This window comes from Takifugu flavidus, chromosome 15, assembly GCF_003711565.1.
Source record: "Takifugu flavidus isolate HTHZ2018 chromosome 15, ASM371156v2, whole genome shotgun sequence".
Classification (NCBI taxonomy): Eukaryota; Metazoa; Chordata; class Actinopteri; order Tetraodontiformes; family Tetraodontidae; genus Takifugu; species Takifugu flavidus.
In genome coordinates this window covers 2363251-2382439 of record NC_079534.1, presented here as the reverse complement: position 1 = coordinate 2382439, position 19189 = coordinate 2363251, and the positions used below count along the sequence as shown (strand labels likewise).

The 19189-nt window shown below is 49.2% G+C and overlaps 1 protein-coding gene across 7 annotated transcripts in view; it reads right to left on the bottom strand.

Annotated features, from left to right (window-relative positions):
- Positions 1 to 1001: 1001 nt before the first annotated feature.
- Positions 1002 to 19189, bottom strand: part of LOC130538902 (cAMP-specific 3',5'-cyclic phosphodiesterase 4B-like) — a 28903-nt gene continuing 10715 nt past the window's right edge. For 5 of the 7 annotated variants that reach the window (XM_057056901.1, XM_057056902.1, XM_057056900.1 and 2 more), the window contains 15 exons: positions 18428 to 18622; positions 18304 to 18340; positions 17901 to 17971; positions 17479 to 17528; positions 14409 to 14483; positions 11277 to 11389; positions 6474 to 6567; positions 5247 to 5452; positions 5054 to 5152; positions 4550 to 4714; positions 4187 to 4286; positions 3884 to 4038; positions 3681 to 3803; positions 3226 to 3408; positions 1002 to 3120 (listed from right to left, as the gene is read on the bottom strand). In XM_057056901.1, coding sequence (XP_056912881.1) covers positions 2773 to 3120; positions 3226 to 3408; positions 3681 to 3803; positions 3884 to 4038; positions 4187 to 4286; positions 4550 to 4714; positions 5054 to 5152; positions 5247 to 5452; positions 6474 to 6567; positions 11277 to 11389; positions 14409 to 14483; positions 17479 to 17528; positions 17901 to 17971; positions 18304 to 18340; positions 18428 to 18622 — 2014 coding nt within the window. In that variant the 3' untranslated portion in view covers positions 1002 to 2772. The remainder of the gene's footprint in view (positions 3121 to 3225; positions 3409 to 3680; positions 3804 to 3883; positions 4039 to 4186; positions 4287 to 4549; positions 4715 to 5053; positions 5153 to 5246; positions 5453 to 6473; positions 6568 to 11276; positions 11390 to 14408; positions 14484 to 17478; positions 17529 to 17900; positions 17972 to 18303; positions 18341 to 18427; positions 18623 to 19189) is intronic. The other 2 variants (XM_057056904.1, XM_057056906.1) reach the window with 1 other exon arrangement.

Below are 19189 nucleotides of genomic sequence, written 5' to 3'. Positions count from 1 at the left end.
AGCCATTTGTTTTGACAAAGTGGACACGGAGGGAGCAGGTTTGTTTTGCTGGAAGTGGTTGTCTTCCTCTCTGTCGCCTTGGCCCCAGGCCGTGGGCTCTGTCAGGGCCAGGCTGGTGCAGGGGCGGGGGAGGGGGAGGGGGAGGGGGAGGGCTGCGAAATGGATGCAGGCGGCGGCACTGTCGCAACCCTGCCTTCAACCGGCTGACGTCATCAACCCGCCGCTGTGGTCGGTTTTTTTAAACAAAGATTGTGCACATTTCCAGGGCAGCGTGCGCCTCCATGGAAAACGCCGCCTCTCTCCTGCCCCTGTTTACCATAAACACACGGCTCATTTCTGCCCTATAGGAGGCGCTTCAGCTCTCCTATCATCCAGACATTTGCAACGTAAACATGATGTAATGTCCCAACACAAACCTGTGATTTAGAGGATATTTGACGTGTTTAAGGTCAGTATTTTTGGAATTTTCCTCTCTGCCGGTCTAAACTGATGATTATCTACTTTACTGGGCCATTTTCAGCTAATTTGTAGATCAGATAAACACAATTATCACTATTGAAAGGCGAAAATAAATTTAAAAGCTCAAATTTGAGTCTTCTCTATCAATGAAACTAATCTTTTCTTCATGCTTCTTCATCCTAATCTGTTTGGGCCACGATGCTTATAGCCATGGGAGAGCGGTTGTGCATAGCATCGTTATCGCTGCATACTTCCTGTTTACATGTCTGGCCAGCAGCCAGCGGTCGCTAACCTCAAGAGACTTAGAGGTGATTGTCGTTTGCGTTGTTGTTGTCGTCATTTTCGTGGCATTTACAAATCTACTGAAGCTGCAGGGAGCCGTGCACCTGAACGCACAGCCCCGTTTGTTGGCGGCGTAAAACTAGCTGACGAGGCCCAAGTCCACACGGTGAAAAATCCCGTTGGCATGGCGACTTGTGTCACTCAAAGCTGAGGGAAAAAACAAAACCAAACATAGCAAAAACCAGACATAAGCAGAGAAATTCTGTATTACATGCCCGTTTTAATAATCCGATAGAAAACATGTTGAGCACAACATACACCATTTTTCCATATATTGTAAGGAAAACACTGAAAAAGTATATTTGGAACAATCAACTAGAATTCCAAAAAGCTGTACAATGACCCGTCACCGTACACAATATACTGCAGCAAATGTCCAGCCTTCATATTTCACCAGTAACAGCAAGAAAAACCCCCCAAAAGCTCTTCATCCCTCTGGAGGCTTCAGATCTTAAAACACTGGAACCACCTGCTTTCATGGTGCGTTTAGCAAAACAGCCTGTGAAATACGACAGTTCAAAACCACCAGACAAGTCCTGTCAAACCGTGTTTTGTGTGGTAGCATATAAATAATAGGAAATATACAATATTAATATTAACAATCAAATATCAATATTATTAGAACCAAGAGTAAGATAATAAATACACTGTTACAAACAGCTGAAGGGTCAGAACGAACACAGCTGGGTGCAACAATATTGTGCAACTCTGATTACTCACGCGCGCGCGCACGTGCACGCACGCACACGTCATCGCACACACGCATTTCTGGAGGTTGCGCGTTACAACTCGGTACCTTTAAGGTAGTGTGGGACAGCTCGGCAACCTGTTGCGGAGCCGTCGGCATCGTCAAAGTGCTGTGTAAAAGAAATACAATTATTCCGTTTCAAATGTGCACGGTCTCACAGTCGACCCGAGTCGGGAAAAAAAGACGTGTCAGCCAACGGGGAAAAAACTAAAGGAGGGAGCAGATCCGCAGGAGCAGAGGAGCTCAGCAGGGCCGGAGGTGAGGCGCTCCTTTTATGACCTGCTGACATTTCGCAGATCTGTTGCCGTTAGCGTTGCTACGGAGATCCGTTTGGCTTCAGGCTGGAAGTTTGTGACTCTTAAAGTGTCACTTTTCCTGCGTGGCAGTGGGAAAAGTGCTTCCTCTACAGGATCTTTGGGTGTTTAATGTTTGGATTTGGAATTGTGGAGAATCTGGAGAGTAAAACATAAAAATCAGTCTTTTGGTTTAAATGTTGACTTGGTTTTTTTTTTTTTTTGTTCCTCTCTCGACGTTACTGATGCGTTTCGTCCTGCGCCGCAAAGTGCAAATTGTGCTGGGAAGTCAACTGATTTTACAAATACATCCACTGGAAGCTTATACTATTGCCCGAACATTCGGAAGACTAAGTGAGACAAATGTGCCTTTGTTTGTAAAAAAAACGACACATTTACCAGCTGAAACGTGTTCAATAAATTATTAAAACAATTACAAAAAAAGGACACGGTTCTTTAAAAAAGGCACACACTTTTTAGAAGACTAAAAAAAAAAAAACATCATCTTTTTGCAAGACCAGCAGTTTGTATCGGACATTTTGGCCGATCGCGCTCAAATCTGAAGACGATACCAAGGTTAAAACGGAAACAAAAAAAACCCCAAAAAACATTGTCCTGAAGTGCAAGTTTGGGGTTTTTAACCAGTCGCGGTACGTGGATACGCATCACCCTCTCCACCTGTGAACGGCAGCGCCGCCGCTGCAGTCTGAAAGCAGTCCCGCCTCTGAGGAGCAGCTCACTCGGCGCCGCTCCAAGAGGCTCAAAAACAAACTGTCACAGGGTTTCCGAGCCTTGTGTGCAGGGGTGCCCCACTTTTCAGGCCTTCCTCACCAAGCGGCTCCCGGGAGCCAGATTGCAGGATTGCTCGACTGCAATTAAAAGAATTCATAACAGCAAACGGCCAGCTGCGCCCCGCGGACGCCGCTCCGGCTATGTCTCTGCTGGGGAGGCCTCGCGGCTCGCCGGATCCACCGCGTCCGGATTAGAGGGAGGATCGGCGTCGCCGGTCTCCATCAGGCCGCTCTCCCCATGTCCATCCTGGTCGTCCAGCGTCAGTTCAAACTGAAACTTGCTCGGCGCCGGTCCCCCCTCCACCTCCTCGGGTCTCCGTCCCTCGTCGTCGCTGGCGTAGAACGGGGGGGAGGGGCTCTGGGGGATCATGCTCTGGTACCAGTTCCTGTTGTCCTCCAGCGTGTCCAGGATGTCCTGTGCGTCGGGGTGGACCAGGTCCGCCCACGTCTCCCACAGGGGGTGGACGATGTAGTCGATGAAGCCGACCTGGACGGCGAGACACAAAAACGTCAGGAAAAACCCCCCAAAAACGACATTTTGCTCGCCACGCCCGGAACGCCACGCCCGGAACGCCACGCCCGTCCTCCCTACCTGTGTCCTCTCGACTGAGGCCGTGTGTTTGTCGCACATGGGGCTGATCTCCATCCCCCTCTCCCTCTCTCGGTCTCCCTGGTGGAAGAACTCGTCCATGATCCTGTCCGTCCACTGCCGGTACAGATCCAGAGGCTTGGTGGGGTTGCTGAGGTCGGCACAGTGGACCATGTTACGCAAAACCTGCAGGGAGGCAGGAGGGAGGGGGGAGACTTATTTTAAATAAAGGAGGCTTTGACACCAGCAGACGGACGGCTGTTCCGCAGGACATGAAGGTGAGGAGGGTTGTGTAAAGACACTTAATGCACAGACGATGTCAGCGCCAGAGATTTAATAGTCATGACTCAACTCAAGATGTAGCAGAACATGTTACATAAGCTAATGTCCCAGATTTGCAGCCTCAAAATTACATAACTGGTTTCCATACTTATGTGACTTATAGCGGGGCTTCTCACCTGCATCCTGTCTGTGTAGTTGTCCAGCAGCAGGACGCCTGAGCTGGTCACCTTCTTGGTCTCCACCATGGTCTTCAGATCAGCCAGGAGGCTCATGTGTTTGGACATGTCGGTAGCCAACACCTGGGAAGAAGAGGAGCCCAGGTAAGACGCAGGGGCAGGACTCCGAGAAGACTCCGAGCGAGCGGACGTGCCGCCCTCACCATGTCTATCACCATCCTGCGCAGCGTCTGCCTCTGCTTCTTGGTGAGGTTCTGGAAGATGTCGCAGTTGTCTTCCTGCAGCAGTTTGAAGCCCACGGCGAGGTGGTGGTTTTCCAGCACTGACTCATCGTTGTACATCAGAGCCAACTCGGAGTCTAAAGCGGAGAGAAATGACAGGGGGACATCAGGCTCGATGAACCCAGGTCACGTCACTCTGGTTACCGCTGTCCCCAAACACCAACCGAGGTGGTTTCCTGCGGGAACCTCCCTGAATCTGAAGGCTAAATAAAAGAGCAGACTTACTGGTGTTGATGAGGAACTGGTTGGACACTCCCGGGTGGTCCACGTCATGAATCGCCGCAGCGAAAATGGCAGCCAAGATCTCCAGATCAGTGAAGACGGCCTTGAGGAAGAATGAAGACACGTTTCATAATGGCTAAACCTGCCATACAAGGTAAGGTATTGGTTTGCGTTCGTCATCGTCTCGGGCTGGCGGTTTCACAAGCACGCCAGTATTGGTGCTCGTGATGTCACATGGCCCCATTAAACCACAATGAATAGCTTGGAAAAACACGATGAGTCATAATGAAGTAAGTAAATAAATAATCAAAAGCTCCGTCCATCAGATCTGCTTTTGAAAAGCTGGGGAAATCCGCTTTGACTTACATCCAGCGCGGGCGTGGACAGAAGGATGTGGGTGGACTGGGCGACGTCGGCAGCGTGCAGGCTGTTGTGGTAGGCCACGTCCGAGTGATAGTGGCTCTCCAGGGTCAGCATGAACGTCACAAAGGTGTCCGCTGGAATTTTGAACGTCCTCATCAGGTCTCGCTCCTGCGTGCGACGCACAGGACAGGAGGGAAAGGAGAAAAACAAGACAATGAGCGGCAGGACGGGGGCCCGTTTGGAATAAATCAGCTCTGAACCTGCATGTGACACATTTGACTGAAATAAGCCTGGAAATGAGCAGGGGATGCCAGGATGAGTCACGCTAGAAATCAATTACTGTCGAGCGGCTAATGCTCCTTCAGCAGATGTTCCCGGCGGCTGAATTTCACTCAGAATACAGAGAACAGGCTGCCTTCTATTCCTGCCTGGTGCAAATTAACGTTTTTCACACTTTTCTTTTGAGAATTTTCCTGCCCAACGCGGATAAAGAGGCATTAAACTGACCTGGAAGATGGTGTACATGACGCAGGTGAGCGGTCGGTTGTGCGAGTGCTCGGCCACTCTGAAGATATTCAGGCCCCATTTGTTGATGTCCTCTAGGTCCTGTAACAGGTCAGAACCAGATGGTCAAGTTATCAGCAAGCTGCACGTTTATATTCCTTTAAAATCTCTCCGACACGTAATCTGGCCAGTTTACCTTTGACAGCAGTTCCTCCTGGTCTGTCTTGACCCCGAAACGGTTGCCGGATCCTCCCGACGTGTGGCTGACCTTCCTCACTCCGCTGATCTGCGTCATCATCCCACCCTGCTGCTGCTGCTGCTGCTGCTGCTGCTGGCCCTGCCTCCTCTTTCTATCCCTCGACTTGGGAACCGGACACGGAACCTCCAGTTCATTCTGTTTATCTGTAGAAAGTAGAGAATCAAAACAATGAGGTAAATAATGTTTAACGGCGCTCTCCAGACCGGACGAGAGGGTGGGCTGGTGGTGCTAATGCGCCAATTGAAAACAGGAGGAAATAGTTGACCTCTCACACCGAGGTGACAGCATATTACTGCCGCGCTGGCGGTTATTTAATTAGCGAGCAGCGCTTGAGTTACAAATGGTGACACATTATTAAAAAAACAGAGACAGGTGCTTTTTCTGCTGCTTTAAGAGCACCTAAGGAGGTTTGAGGAGATGTCCTTCAGCAGCCCGTGCGTTATGGGAAAGTGCATCGTCACAACAATCCAGGGAAATCTCAATGGGTCAGGGAAGGACCTGAAAACATGCTGGCGCGGGTGCTGCTGCATGTGCTGCCCTGGTCAGCTGACACTCGACTCGTGTTTTGCTCTCCTCCATGCCTGTGTTTGTGCATTAGACAGAGCACCGCGCGGTGGTGGGGGGGTGGGGGGGGGGAGCAAGATGCTGCCTACACAGCAGACAGGAAGAAAATGGTCTCACTTCACCTGAGATGTGAGAGCTGCAATGCAGATGACACCACCAGGAAGCCTGGTTCCGCTCCGCCGTGCAGCAGCTTTCTCACCTCCTCCTTTACCTTTGAAAACGTGTCAGTTTGCGGCGGAAGTGTGTTTGCCGTCACGCACAGAACGTGTGTGCACAGGACTGATTCGCTGACTGTGTGATTTTAAGGTGGTTGGCTGGAGCAGCTGCAGGGCAGACAGGCTGTTTGCTGGCTGTGAGTCACATGATGCAGCTGGGCTGCCGTCCTCCCGGTGAATAACAAAGCGTCTAAGTGAATCTAAAGGCAGATTCTCACACGTCGTCCCTGTCCCCCCCCCCCCCCCTCCTCTGGGGGAACTCTCTCTCCTCTAGACCAGATCAGACTGGTTCCTGAGTGGTGGAGCGCACATCTCTGGGTCCCTACAATGTGTTCTCCGTGCCAGTGTGTGAGTTATCCGTACGGAATTGTGCTGCAGTGCTCACCTAGGAAAGTGTTAGAGATGTACTCCGACACTTGGTTGCCGGAGCGACTCATCTCCGATAGGTGGCTCAGCTCTCGGTTCAGCATCCTCTTGAACTGTGAGCATAAACAGAGAAAAACACCTTCAGGTCAGAACGTTAGATATACGGAATACGTCTTTTTTCATTTCGATTAAGCTTTTCCTGTTTTAACCAGGGTTTTCCGGGATATTTTCTTTTGGCAATAAAGTCTGTGTTTATGTCTCCTGGGACCGCTTGGCTGCCTGGTTTCCTAACACAGGATACCGGACATATAACACAATACAGGCACAACACACACACACACACACACACACACACACACAACCTCAGGTATTCCAGCTCTACTGTGGGACACACCTTGATGTATCCCCAGGACACAGAGAACAGGTAATTGGCTTCAGGCATGGTGATGAGCTGTATCGAGCCCTTGGCGCTCCCCAGCAGAAGCCCTGTGCGCTCCTCTCTGAGTGGACCCCCAAGGCTGAGCTCAGCCCGACCACCTGAAGCTCAAAGCCTCGCGCTCTCCTCCACCTCCGACGGCGGACTACGGCAAAAACAATCCGACCGAGCTCTTTGGAGGGGGGCTTTGGCCGACCCCTACGTCCCTGGCCGAACGCATCTCCACATGCCTTCAGTTTCCCATGATGGCGCTCCAGAGAGTGCTGGAATTCCCCCAGATGCGATCAATATTCCCTTTCCTTTCCTCCGGCGCTTGCTGCCCCCGTCTGTCTTTCTTAATCTCTTTCGCTTCCTGCCGCCATTTGAATATTATCCCGTAATTTAACAGGGGAAATCCAGCCTTTTCGTTCCCAGATTGAGTAAGGCGAGGAGGAAGGGCAGCCTGTAAAGACAGACGGAGAAAGGAAGGTTGGAGAAAGGCGGAGGGGAGGGGGGCGCTTTAGCTGTAGTCCCCTGTGGCAGCCAGACTCATGGAGTCTCTCTCTCTCTCTGTGTCCCACCTTCAGAGCACAGCACTGCAGAAAATGGGAGAATCCCCCCGACATCCTTCTCTCTTCCCAGACATTTCCCTCATATTCTCCGCACTGCTTTTCCACACAGCCCCCTCCCTTCCTGATGTGCTCCCCCTGCTCAGTAATGCAGAACAGATTCAACGCATACTGCGCAATGCAACGCTTCACAGCGCCGCCGTCGTTATCGCCGGAATAAGACGGTAATTGAATCCCCCGTACTGACGACAAGGGGTGTTCCGGACGCCGCGTAAGCCGCTGCTCCTAATTCACTTCATGATTGCATAAAATTAAAAAAAAAAAACTATCATTCTTTATTTCAGTGCAGCAGTTTTCCTTTTTTACCCCAAAGGTGGGACGAAGGGGAAAAACGAGGAAGTTTTCACTCCGCTGCTCACCGGAAGACCACCAATTGCACGACAACCTGAACGCCATGGCAACAGAGTCACGTGGTGAGCTCATGGTGGTCCCCGCTTTAAACAACCTGCCCCGCAGCAGAAGCTGCAGCAGCTGAGCTGAACGCAGACACCACTCCGGCTTTCACTCATTTTCCTTGATTTCACCTTTAACATCTCCAAGAAAAGCAGAAATGCGCTCTTTTTGTTTCCTACAAAGAGGCCCTTCTCCTCTGCGCCGAACCAGACGCTCTGGTCTCAGCAGCTGGATAATAGCTGTCACGCAGACAGCTAGCTAACATCGACTTGAATGCAAAACCTGAATACCACTTTCAAAGACTTGGCTGCACTCGCAGCCTAGAAAGCCAGAGGCAGTCTATAAAAATTAAAGAGCGCTTGTGAAGAGAGGGGGGGTGGGGACCTTGAGCTCGGAATATAAAAACGGGTTTATTCAGCTCAAAGGGAACTTGTAATTGATCCGCTCAAGGGGCCAAAAACAGTGGAACGGTGTGACCTCTAGGAAATGAAAAAGCCGTAGATCGGCATGGGAGTCACAAGAGGTCATTTAGTTCAGCTCAGGCGCGCAGCGTGCGCTCCGATTTCTCAATGCTGCTGTGAAATCATACATCCTTTTACGTTAGCAGAGCACTGAGTCAGAACAAAAGTCGTGGTTTAAGTAACCTACAGAAATGTCACCACCTATGTCACCGCTTGTGGTTAGTTCTCAGAATCTGATGAATCGAGGCAGATGCCAGTTCCTGCCGTGTTCAAACAACTTTAAAACTTGAGCTGCCGATATAAAGACTACAAATTGGATTTCGGGTTTTTTTTAACCGGTTTTTGTTCCTGTGCGTGCACAAAACAAGCACGTTTTAAATTTTTCTGCAATTTTCTTAAGACAAAGCAACTAATACAAACTGATAACAGCAACTCTCACTTACTTTTTTCCAACTTGTTAGCATCCCAAAACTTTCCGTCTGCTTTTCAGAGCAACATAATCCCATTGTCATTTAAAACAAAAAAAGCACGAGGACGAAGAAACACTGTAGGAGCAACAACAGCCTGTCTGAGACTCTTCCTCTTCTCTCTATTCTTTCTGAACTTGAGTCAGACAGGAAACATATAATGACCCAGCAGACTTGATGAACTGGCCTATAGACTTTCAACAGTTCTGTGACTCCTCCTTCCAACACAGGCCCGTGCACGTTTCCCCACCTACTTCCCCTTTTTCGATAAAGTTATTCACTGAGGTCACTTACTGGTATACAGTCAGCTTCAAAGCCCGACTACAGTCAACATACTGGAGTTAATCAGTGAAAACTGCCAGGTAAAATGTGGAACAGGCGTCCAGGCCTCACTAATGTGTAGAGGGAAAATAAATACTTGTGTTTATGTCAGCTTTGGGAGAAACTGACCCAGATTTTCACATTTAAGCGACGCAGAAGAGCCAGAAACGGAGCCGCTCTGGAAGAGCTCGATGGCTCTCCGCGAGGCTCACGCAATGCTGCGCAATCAGGCAAAGTCCAAAGTGATCCAACGCAGCTACTGTCCGCGTGCTTTGGTTGTTTACACTGTCAACACCGCGCCAAGTGGGTTTACAAAATTTGGTAAAAGACAGCAACCTTTCCTGGAAGGTGCTGACCAGAAGTAAGGAAGGATAAAGAAACTCTTCTAAGAAATTCCATGTCTTCCTCATTTTGGGTTGTTTTCCATGATGATTACAATTTATTACCATAACAACGCCTACCTTGGCCTTTCAGTCTAACTGGATCACAGCTATAATTTAATCTCCATTACCTGCTATAGCGACGCGCCCGCCGCTACATCTGTTTCAATAATTTTGCAGTTCCTTCCCCACCGAAAACGGCGGCTTCCCAAAGCTAAAGTGACCACACGTGAGTTAAAGTTTCCTGCTGGAGGGGGCTCGCTCGCACGCTAACCCGCAAAGCGCTATGCTCTAACTGGATGCAGATGGCGGTGTTTGCCCAAGGCCGTCATGAGCGTCGGCATGGAAGCGTGGTGAGGCTAAGGATAGTGAGGGGCAGGGAAGCTGCTCCCCGCTCTGAGGTCACAGCGAGCAGCCCGGCGGTCAGCAGGCTGTGTGGTCCTGGTAGTCCCTGGTACACCTGCGCGCCCTTGGTGGCTGAAACCCGGAGACACCCTGGTGTTGGGTTCCACTATACCCCAAAATGGCCACTTTGTCCAGCAGCGTGTCGTAACCTTTGAAGGAGCCGACGTCAGCCCGTGCTCCATTCACGGCAGCGTCACGAAACTGATTCAGACTTTTTGTAATCAGCCGACCACTAAACGGTCCATCCCTGTGGGATTGCACAACGGAGCGCACGGACAATCTGTAACATCATAAAGCGATGACCTCTGCTGTTGAGCTGTGGTCAACAATGCTAGCGCTGCTACTGGGTCATGCTGGGAGGACTCTGACTCACAGCAGACAATGTGCCGGGCAGGCGGCGCTGCTCATGTGCGCCTGCAGGGCCTTGAGCTCATTGTCTCGACAGCCCCGCTGACGTCCGCGTCCGTAAAAGTCTCGGCCCGGCTGCACGGCCGGCGTGCTGCTATTGTCATCTGGTGACTGAGGAGCAGAGGGAAGGGGGCAAGAAAGGGGCAGAGGAAATAAGACCACAGGAAGCTGCCGTCACGCTCACGGTCAGCCGTCACAGTCTGACAACAGCCCTCCCCATCTCCAGCCTTTCTAGACCACACTGGAGAATACACCCAGAAGAGGACGCCACCCTGGGTGTTTATAATTTGACGCCGCCACAGAGTCTCCAGCGCCGTGCGTGGGGGTGCACTGTAGCCATGCGGTCAGGCTGAAATACGCAGAAAAACATTGATGTGGAGGAAGTAATTAGTTTTAAATAGCGGCTTTGTGTCGTCCCGGTTTTAGCCCACTTGTCACATCAGTTGATTAGAATCGAAGGCGATTGCTAGAAATGTATCAACGAGAATAATGAAACAGTGACAGGAACGTCACTCACAGATCGTAGGAATTTAGCCAGAAATGAAGATAGAAGGAAATAAATGGGCACATTTAACACAGGCTTGAAAGCACCACATCTGGCCTTTTATATTACATTATACTATAGTATTTGGCATAAATCTTGTATTTTATCTTATATTAATTTCTTTTTTTGACATCAAGTATATATTTTTAATTTTTTTGTAGGTATGAGAGAGAAAACATAACCCGATACTGTTCAGCTACAAATGCCAGCTAGTTTACATCAATTTAGCAGTTTACAATAAAGAAACTCGCCCACATTGATATTTTTGTGACTCTTCCTTTTACTGGTTAACAAAAACACACCAACATGTTGGACAAACGCGTCCGTGTGGATCAGATCTTTAACAGATGCTTCCAAAGGCTCCTGTCTGGACACCTGGGTGGGACTGGGAGCTCTTACCTTGTTGGAGGCCATGTCGCTGACTGAGCGGTAGGTCTGGATCGTCTCCAGCTGATCCAGACACCAGTCGAGCTCCTCCATGGTCTCCATAGCCAGCTTCTGGTAGGATTCATCTGCCAATAGACACATGGACACGTAATCAGGCCCCAGAGGGTCCATGGACACGGCAGAGCCCGGCGACACTATGCGCGGAGATCCAAGGGTCCCGGGGTGGCTCGATCTCATGGTAGAAGCGCTCACTGGACAACTGGGAGAGACAGAGGAAGAGGAGGGAGTGTGCACGTAGAGCTCTTTCATCTTTTTACTCTCCCCCACCACCCGAGAGACTCCGGGGAAGACAGTGTGGCTAAAGTTGCTGTTGGCAGACTCGCCCTCTGTAGCCTCTTTCAATCGCTGGCCCCTCTTTCACTTTGCTCTGGTGCGCTCCTCAAACCCCCTCCCACCCTGTCCGGTTCCCCCGCCCTCTCTCGGGGCGCTCTCTGCCGTGCTTATCCCCGTCTCAGCGGCGGTGGTGCACATACTAGGCGGTCTGCTGCCTCCTGCTGTCGATCCCCACCTCGAAATACCATGCATGCGCGTGTAAATGTACACAGAAACACGCGGCCTAAGGAGGGGGGAGATGGGGAGTATCATACTCCAGGATATCTGATGTGGCACATCCACAGAAGAGAACGGAAAAGGAGAAAGGGGAGAATGTGGGAATTAAGAGGAAAACCATTTAGTGACTGCAGCAAACGTCTGTCAGTCTCACCAGCTCCGTCCCTGCAGCGTGCAGACCACTCTGGATGGGCTGATCTGCATTAGCGGCTGGCTAAGCTACCATCCTACAAGCGATCATCCCCCACCTCCATCGGGGGAGAGAGAAGAAAAACGTTCTGCCCGACACCAAACTGTGTTTGCACAACGAAAATGAGGCAAACTTTGAGCCGCTTGAATCGGGGAGGCAGGCTGAGCTCTCCCGGCGTGCCAAAGCAAACCCAGGCGCTTCCTCTCTGGCCCACAACTCACTCAAAACACGGAGGGGAATTACCAATAGTTGGAGCAACCGCTGAGGAAACTTGTAGCCGTCATTCTACGAAGTCGTCATTAGCAACGGTGACTCAGGTTTGGCAGGAACAGATGTAGTTTCACATAAATGCGTGGTGATAACGAAACCTATCAGGAAGGATCACGCTCTGATTTACTGTGAGACCGGTGATTCAGTCCAGAGGGAGCGGACGCAGCACGCGTCTGAAGCTCCCCGCCTCCCTTTTTTCTGTGGAAAAGGCAGATCTCTGCTTTACAGGCCTCCACACATGGAAGGCATTTAGCCCATATGCTCAGCACGGCGGGACAGCCGGCCCGCCGCTCTCCAATTTACGTCAATATGTTGGATTAAGTCGCTTCAAAGAGCGGTGATGGCGTGCAGATGCTGAGCCGCTGGCGTTTATCAAAGACCTTCACACAAGTCTTGAACAATAAATGTGATTTGAGGAAACCTCCCACCGTCCAAAGCTATCAAAACAGTTGGAGGACGGCACGTTGGGCGCCTGGTTTCGGCTCGGCTGTGGTTTTTAGAAGTCGGCCCACCAGCTCCTCACGTTACACGAGTGCGACTGTTGGCACCGCGTTCAGCCAGGTCAGACTTCTCTTTTTCCCCCCTTCAACTGCCGGCTGGAGGATTCAAAGAACCCTTGGACTCCGAGTTCTGAGGTCCAAACTATGCACAGGAACTGTGCGGCGTCCAAGCGCAGTAAAAAAGTCGGTGACACAGAACAGAAATCAAAGAAATGCGCACGCAAGGCAAATTGCGACCGTCCTGAGCCGTGAGGGAGGGCGAGTCTGCCAAAAAAGCGCAGCCACATCCTGCCCCCGTTCCCCTCAAAGAGGACATGTGGAGAAGTTGGACGTTTTTACTGGGGAAGTGAGGAAACATCAAAGGATTGGCCTGCACCGCCGGGAATCGGGTCATTTTAAAAGGTGGCAGCTGCCTTGTATAATGGGTTGTGTTGCCCGAGAGGAGGCGGCAGCTCCACCTGCAGCCGCGCTTCCTCGCCCCGCCTCGGGTCAAGGTATGCTCGCGGGCTAACGCGCCGGGAGCTGGTGAATCAATCATCACCTCTGGTTCATTATGAATACAGCGAGTGAACCGAGCTGACAGGCGTTTCACAACGTTACTAGTCAAAGGTGGCGTGACGCACGTTTGAGCCTTAAAGACCCAGACCGAGAGCGAGGTACTTTTCCAGGGTCTTTTTTTTTTGTGGAAGTGGATTTTTTTTTCTTTCTTTGGTGAGTTCTAATGCTTCGGCCATATGCTGGAAGCTTCTGGGCACACAACAGGCCTCAGTGTGCAGACAGACCCCGACTGCCCCCCCCCCCACCGCCATTCCCACCAGTTCCCTCTGCTGCAGTGACAAACTGGGCTCTGTGAGAGCCCAGTTTGAGTTCGGCTCAAACACCCACCCACCGTTCCTGCCCAACACACCTTCCGCTCACATCCACCTCACACTGCCCTTCTCTGTGCTCCCAATCTGCCCCCCCCCTCCCAATGAATAAAATAAAACCGTTTCCTGACTGTCTGGCTGAAGCCTGATGAGCTTAAACCACCTGATTAACTACAGACAGGAGGCACAATGGATATGTTGTCTTTAGTTATTATCATTTAATTACTTAGCATTTTCTGAACAATATTGCTAATAACACAGCCTTTGCTGAAGATTTTAATGATGCTACAGAAAAAGAAGCACCGACTTGATAGCATTTTTGCTAAACTAGCTAATTATTAGCTTGTGTTTGATATCATAAAAATGAATAGTTCACAGATTTTAAAGGTAGGCGAAACTCCTCATTTTAGGACTCAGAGTCCTCAGAAGAATATGTGTTTTTGTACCTGTGTTATGTGCTTCACGCTGTGAATGTGCTCGAGTTGACATTTCAGAGAAAAGTGTTGGGCAACGAAAAAACACCCCGGTCAGCGTCGGTTAACGTGTAAACAGCTCTGAGCCATCTGCACGTACGCAAACATGCATTCCTCCTCTCACCCCGGCACGTCGCGCACAAAGCCCACCGGTCTTTGTGTCTGAGTTGTGGAGGCGAGGCAGAGGCTGAGCAGTGAATCACCTCTGGATCACCTCTGCGCACGTCATTACTCACCCAGGGTGTCGGTGCGTTCGCTTTGTGTTTCATTAACTGGAGATGTCAAAATTCCCGGGCTTCCATTATTAATTTCTGTACACAGAAAGATCATAAACTTTAAGGATAATTACTTTATGGCTTTGAATGTATGCCTTAAGTGCAACGTAATCTCATGCAATCCTGAGAAAATGTTTCCTAATTACAGATAAGTGTCTTGTTTACCCATTACCTACACCAATAAAGGGGCGTCGTATAACATTTGGACAGCAGTATCTTCTGTAATCCTTTGTAGAACATCAGATTTAGACCCGGCCCAGACGCACTGAAACCACACAATCATCCTTTGACTCCTCACACAAACACCTGTCACGCTGATCTGGTCTCCTCAACACTTCCTTTCCTCTGACTTATCAAAACAATGGGCTCCAACAAAGATGTGTCACACACACACACACACACACACACACACAGTCATCATCATCAGGGCCTGTTTGACAGCTACTTCACAATCTACCGCGACACCGTGTTGGCGCGGGACAGCTGGAGGGATGGGCCGCAGCGAGGTTTATGACTGTGCTGACGTCAATGACATAATTCAAATACTTAACCAGGCTGCGTGCCTCCAGTCCGGATCCTCTCCCCTGGCCGTGAGCCTGGAAAACCTGGCATGGAGTCCTGCTGTAAAGCTGAGTAAGTGCTGCACGCTGGAGCGGAGCAGACAGAAAGTGACTGCACAGATTTGCTCTGGGGGGGGGGGGGGCTGAGCCTCGGGCTATCTACACACATAAGCGCACGCTTATTGAGAATTTCAACTAAGAGAAGGAATCTCATCCGACTTCTTTTCTTTTTCCCCAACATAATTTACCAAGCTGATAAATGCTAATTATTACGGGGAAGCTAACACTGATTAAGCTGCTGTAGTTCTGCACCAGCAGCCCTACAGGGAGGGGGGAGGCTGTATGATCTCTGTCCTGGTCTGAAAAGAGGCTGCAGCGGCTTTCAAAAGGCAGATTATCGATGATTAAGATGTAATGTAATATGTGAGCCTTTTGCAGCTCTATTCAGGATGTTTGCGTAGAGACAAAGAGATAAATGAGTGCAAGTTGCTGTTTAAAGAGGCACACCCAGGATAGTTTAAACACAAATTCACGTGCCTGTTTCACGCTCGGGGGAAATAATATTGGAGGCTTTTTTGGGGGTTTTCTCAAACCTCTGACTAAAATCTGTATTTTATTCTTGTTTACAGAGTGGCTATTTCGAGGTGGGTAAAGGTGCTGGTGGGAAGTGGTTGTGGCCACGAAACAATGTGGTTCCTTGGGATTAAGGTAAAAAACAAACAAATTCAGTTAATTTAATCTCATATTTGGTCTTAATTGTATCAAAACCAGCATGATGCCATTAAAAAAAAGCATTTTCTCCTCTGAAAGGAAACCAGAGCACGATGACGCTTCACAGCAAGTCTCTGCCAAATGTGGAAAAGCAGACGCCGCAGCATCTGCGACAAACTTCCCTTGACGACAACCGCGTCCAATTTGTATCCGATCGCTGACGGTCAAAGACGTCACGACAATCGGCCGCTCTACTGAAAACTGGTGTTTATCATGCGTAGCGCAGAGCAAAGCTTATAATCGGAATTCTACGGGAAAGACTGAGCTCTTTGTTGGGCTGCATGTGATGCTGCCAAGTCAGTTTGTGAGGCGTAAACTCCAACTCACACGAGGGAAACTACAATCCGCTCACGCTACTGGAGTACGATGGTAAACAGCCTTGGAGTGACGCATGTGGAGCGGCGCTGATCTCTCGCGCACTCCCCAGTTTTCTGTTTGTTCTGCACTTTATCCAGCGACCGCGGTCACGTTCCTGCCCCTTCTGTTTATTCCATCAAATCTGGCATTTTTTCTATCTCCTCTGATTAGAAGGCTCGACGGCCGTGACGTCTCTCTCCCTCTCTGACCTTTGCTGGGGTTTTGTTCTTTTCCATCTCGCTGCCTGGGAAAGAATCCCACAAAGCCCGTGCTCGTTCTTGAACCCGCTCTATCTCCCGTTTTAACCTTGTCATCTTCTCACAGGAATCCTATTGTTTCTCCACTTCCACCCGATTTAATTTCACCTTATAAGGTTTCACTCTGCTCATTTTTCACCACCTAAAGCGAAGCCGATGCCCTGAAAGACATAGATGGCACTCAAAGCTGGGGATGTTGCCTCACTGCAAAGCACAGAAGCAAAAACAGGAAAAATCTGTTCTCCTTTTCCGGACAAATTCATGACGAAAGTGAGCAGTATGAGACAGGATATGAGGGCATCTTTCCTCGTCATATTGTTAATTGTTAGTCTCCATTTGAAGAATTTGAACAATAACTATTATTTTGTAGCAGGTGCGCTGCGTGTCCATCGAACAAGACGTATCAGAACCCAAGAATGCGTCAGCGAGCTTTAAAACAACTTTGTTTTGTTCTCCATTTTCTCAGTCTATCTCCACAGCGATCCCTTGTCAGAGATTAACTCGGAGAAGGTCAAGGCCTGTGAGAAGTCTGGAGGAGGAAGGACAACAATAATCGCGGTTGTGTTGTATTTTTTCCTGCTGTGGGACGCTCCTCGGAGCCCATCTGTGCTGATAGGAAGTGGAGGGCTCCTGTGTGCGGGCCGGCTGACGTCAATCAGGCCTGAAGAACCAGTGCAGCAGGAACTAATAGTCCCAGTTCGCTCCACCCCTTCTTTCACCCAAACTTTCCCTCCTTCAAATGAACCTGATCTACGTGTGACACGTTGAACGTAACTGTGGTTCTCACCATCTAATCAGGCATTGATCAAAGCCTCCAGTCGGTAATCCCCGTCTCTGCTGCGTGTTTAATGATAAGGCTCAATAGGTCAGGACAATAGGCTCAATAGGACTAAGAGCCACTGCCATTCATCGTTAGTTATAAATGATGCTGATGGCTGCATGGGAAATTCACCTCCTCTGGATTTTCCGCATGAAAATTATCATCAGGATTGTTATTATCCTTTAATGTTTAAGTCAAGCCTTAGTGTCAATTTCCTTTTGCGCGTTTCCACCTTTATGTGGGGGAGAACTCACGCCATGACTCACCTGACAGGCAGACTTTTGTGACAGGGGGCTGGTTCGCGGCAGGAGACTTTCTGCAACGACAAAAACACGTGAAGCATCCTGAAGTGTAACAAATGACCCACGATTACTGACCTGTGCTCTACAGAGAGGGTGACATCTTAAAAAATATACCAAATATTCCAGTTTCAGGTTTATGTATTCATGCAGCTGCAAACCATCTTAAGATTAGCAGAGTTAAATCAACTATCGGAGCTTTGTTTTCAACTCTGCCTTCATATTGAAATATTTCTGTGGCGTTAGCGCCCCCATGTGGACACTTGGTGTAATATACTGCGCTATGAACGAATTTTTAAAAGCACAAATCTGTGATAATTAAAAGCTGCTTTGTCTGAAACGCACAGAAACAGATAGACACAAATATCAAAAAAATATGGAATACTTACTTAAAGGAGGTACACTGTACATTTGTCAAAGTGGTGAAATTATTCCGGACGATTCGAAGGCTTGCCAGGACCTTTAAAAAAAACAGGCAAAACATGGATGACTGAAAGGATTAAAGTAAAAAGCGCAGAATTTATTTAATATTTACTACTTACTTGTACCTTCAATTAATTAAAATTTTAATAAATTCCCCTCTCCGTGCAACACTGCTCCCCATACAATACACAGACTTTCCCCACCACCAAAGGAATATTTTGAATTGCTTTTAGCGAGCGTTAATTTACGGTAAACTACCTGTCATACCCATGAGTGGCCACTGAGGGGCAGAAAATCGTAACTATGAAACCACGCCATCCCATAAAATCATTCATAAAAACACATTCACGTCCTATTTTAAGCTCTTACCTGCGCGAATGGAGTCACAATCAGTTCCTCGCCGTGCCTGAAACAGGATAAATAAACACGGAAACTTTTAAACTGAATGAAACCTGCCCAACCAAAGGCTCCGTTAATGATCAAATGTACTCACAACTCCCCAACAATAGACGAGTTTCGCGATAAGGACTTGGGGGAGAGTTCGTAGTCGCTGTCAGACCGGTACAGGAAGGATTCCCGCCGCTGGCCGTGGGCCGCCTGATTGGGATGCAGAGCGAGGCCAGAACCCGGGGAGGCCTGCGGGTCAGAGGGGCTGCAGCAGGACGATGGGCCATTCTCACCTTCAAAGCTAAGATAAAGGAGGGAAATAAGTCAGTAATCAGGAACAGAATCATGTCTGTGGACAGTAAACCAGACAATTAGATGAGTTAATTAACCATCATTAAATACTGCCACATGCACGGTTACGTCTCAATACAGGAAATAGAGGGTCGCTTGAAGCTTAAAATCACCCATTTATCCGGACTGTTGCACTCATTAAATAAGTATGGTGAGCTGGTCAGAGACAGGTCTGGTCTGTGTCTGACCAGCAAGGGCCCACTCATCAGGAGCACAGGCACATATCTCCAGGTTCATTATAAACATTTACATTAATATCCCGATTCAAAACTCCAACCCATCTCAGATCAAATAATTCAGAGAATAAAGAAGAGACGGACATTTTCCCAATGCTCTTCACTGGCCGGAGGAAGCAGAAGGCAGCTCTGCTAATTAAATAAAGCCTAAAAATTGCAGGTCCAGCACGTCTGCTACAGCACACGTGTTCTGGAATCCATTTGTTACCATGGAGAAAGAGGACAGAAGGACAGGACAAGCCATTGTGTAACCAGATAACGAGGTCAGACAAAGTTTAGAT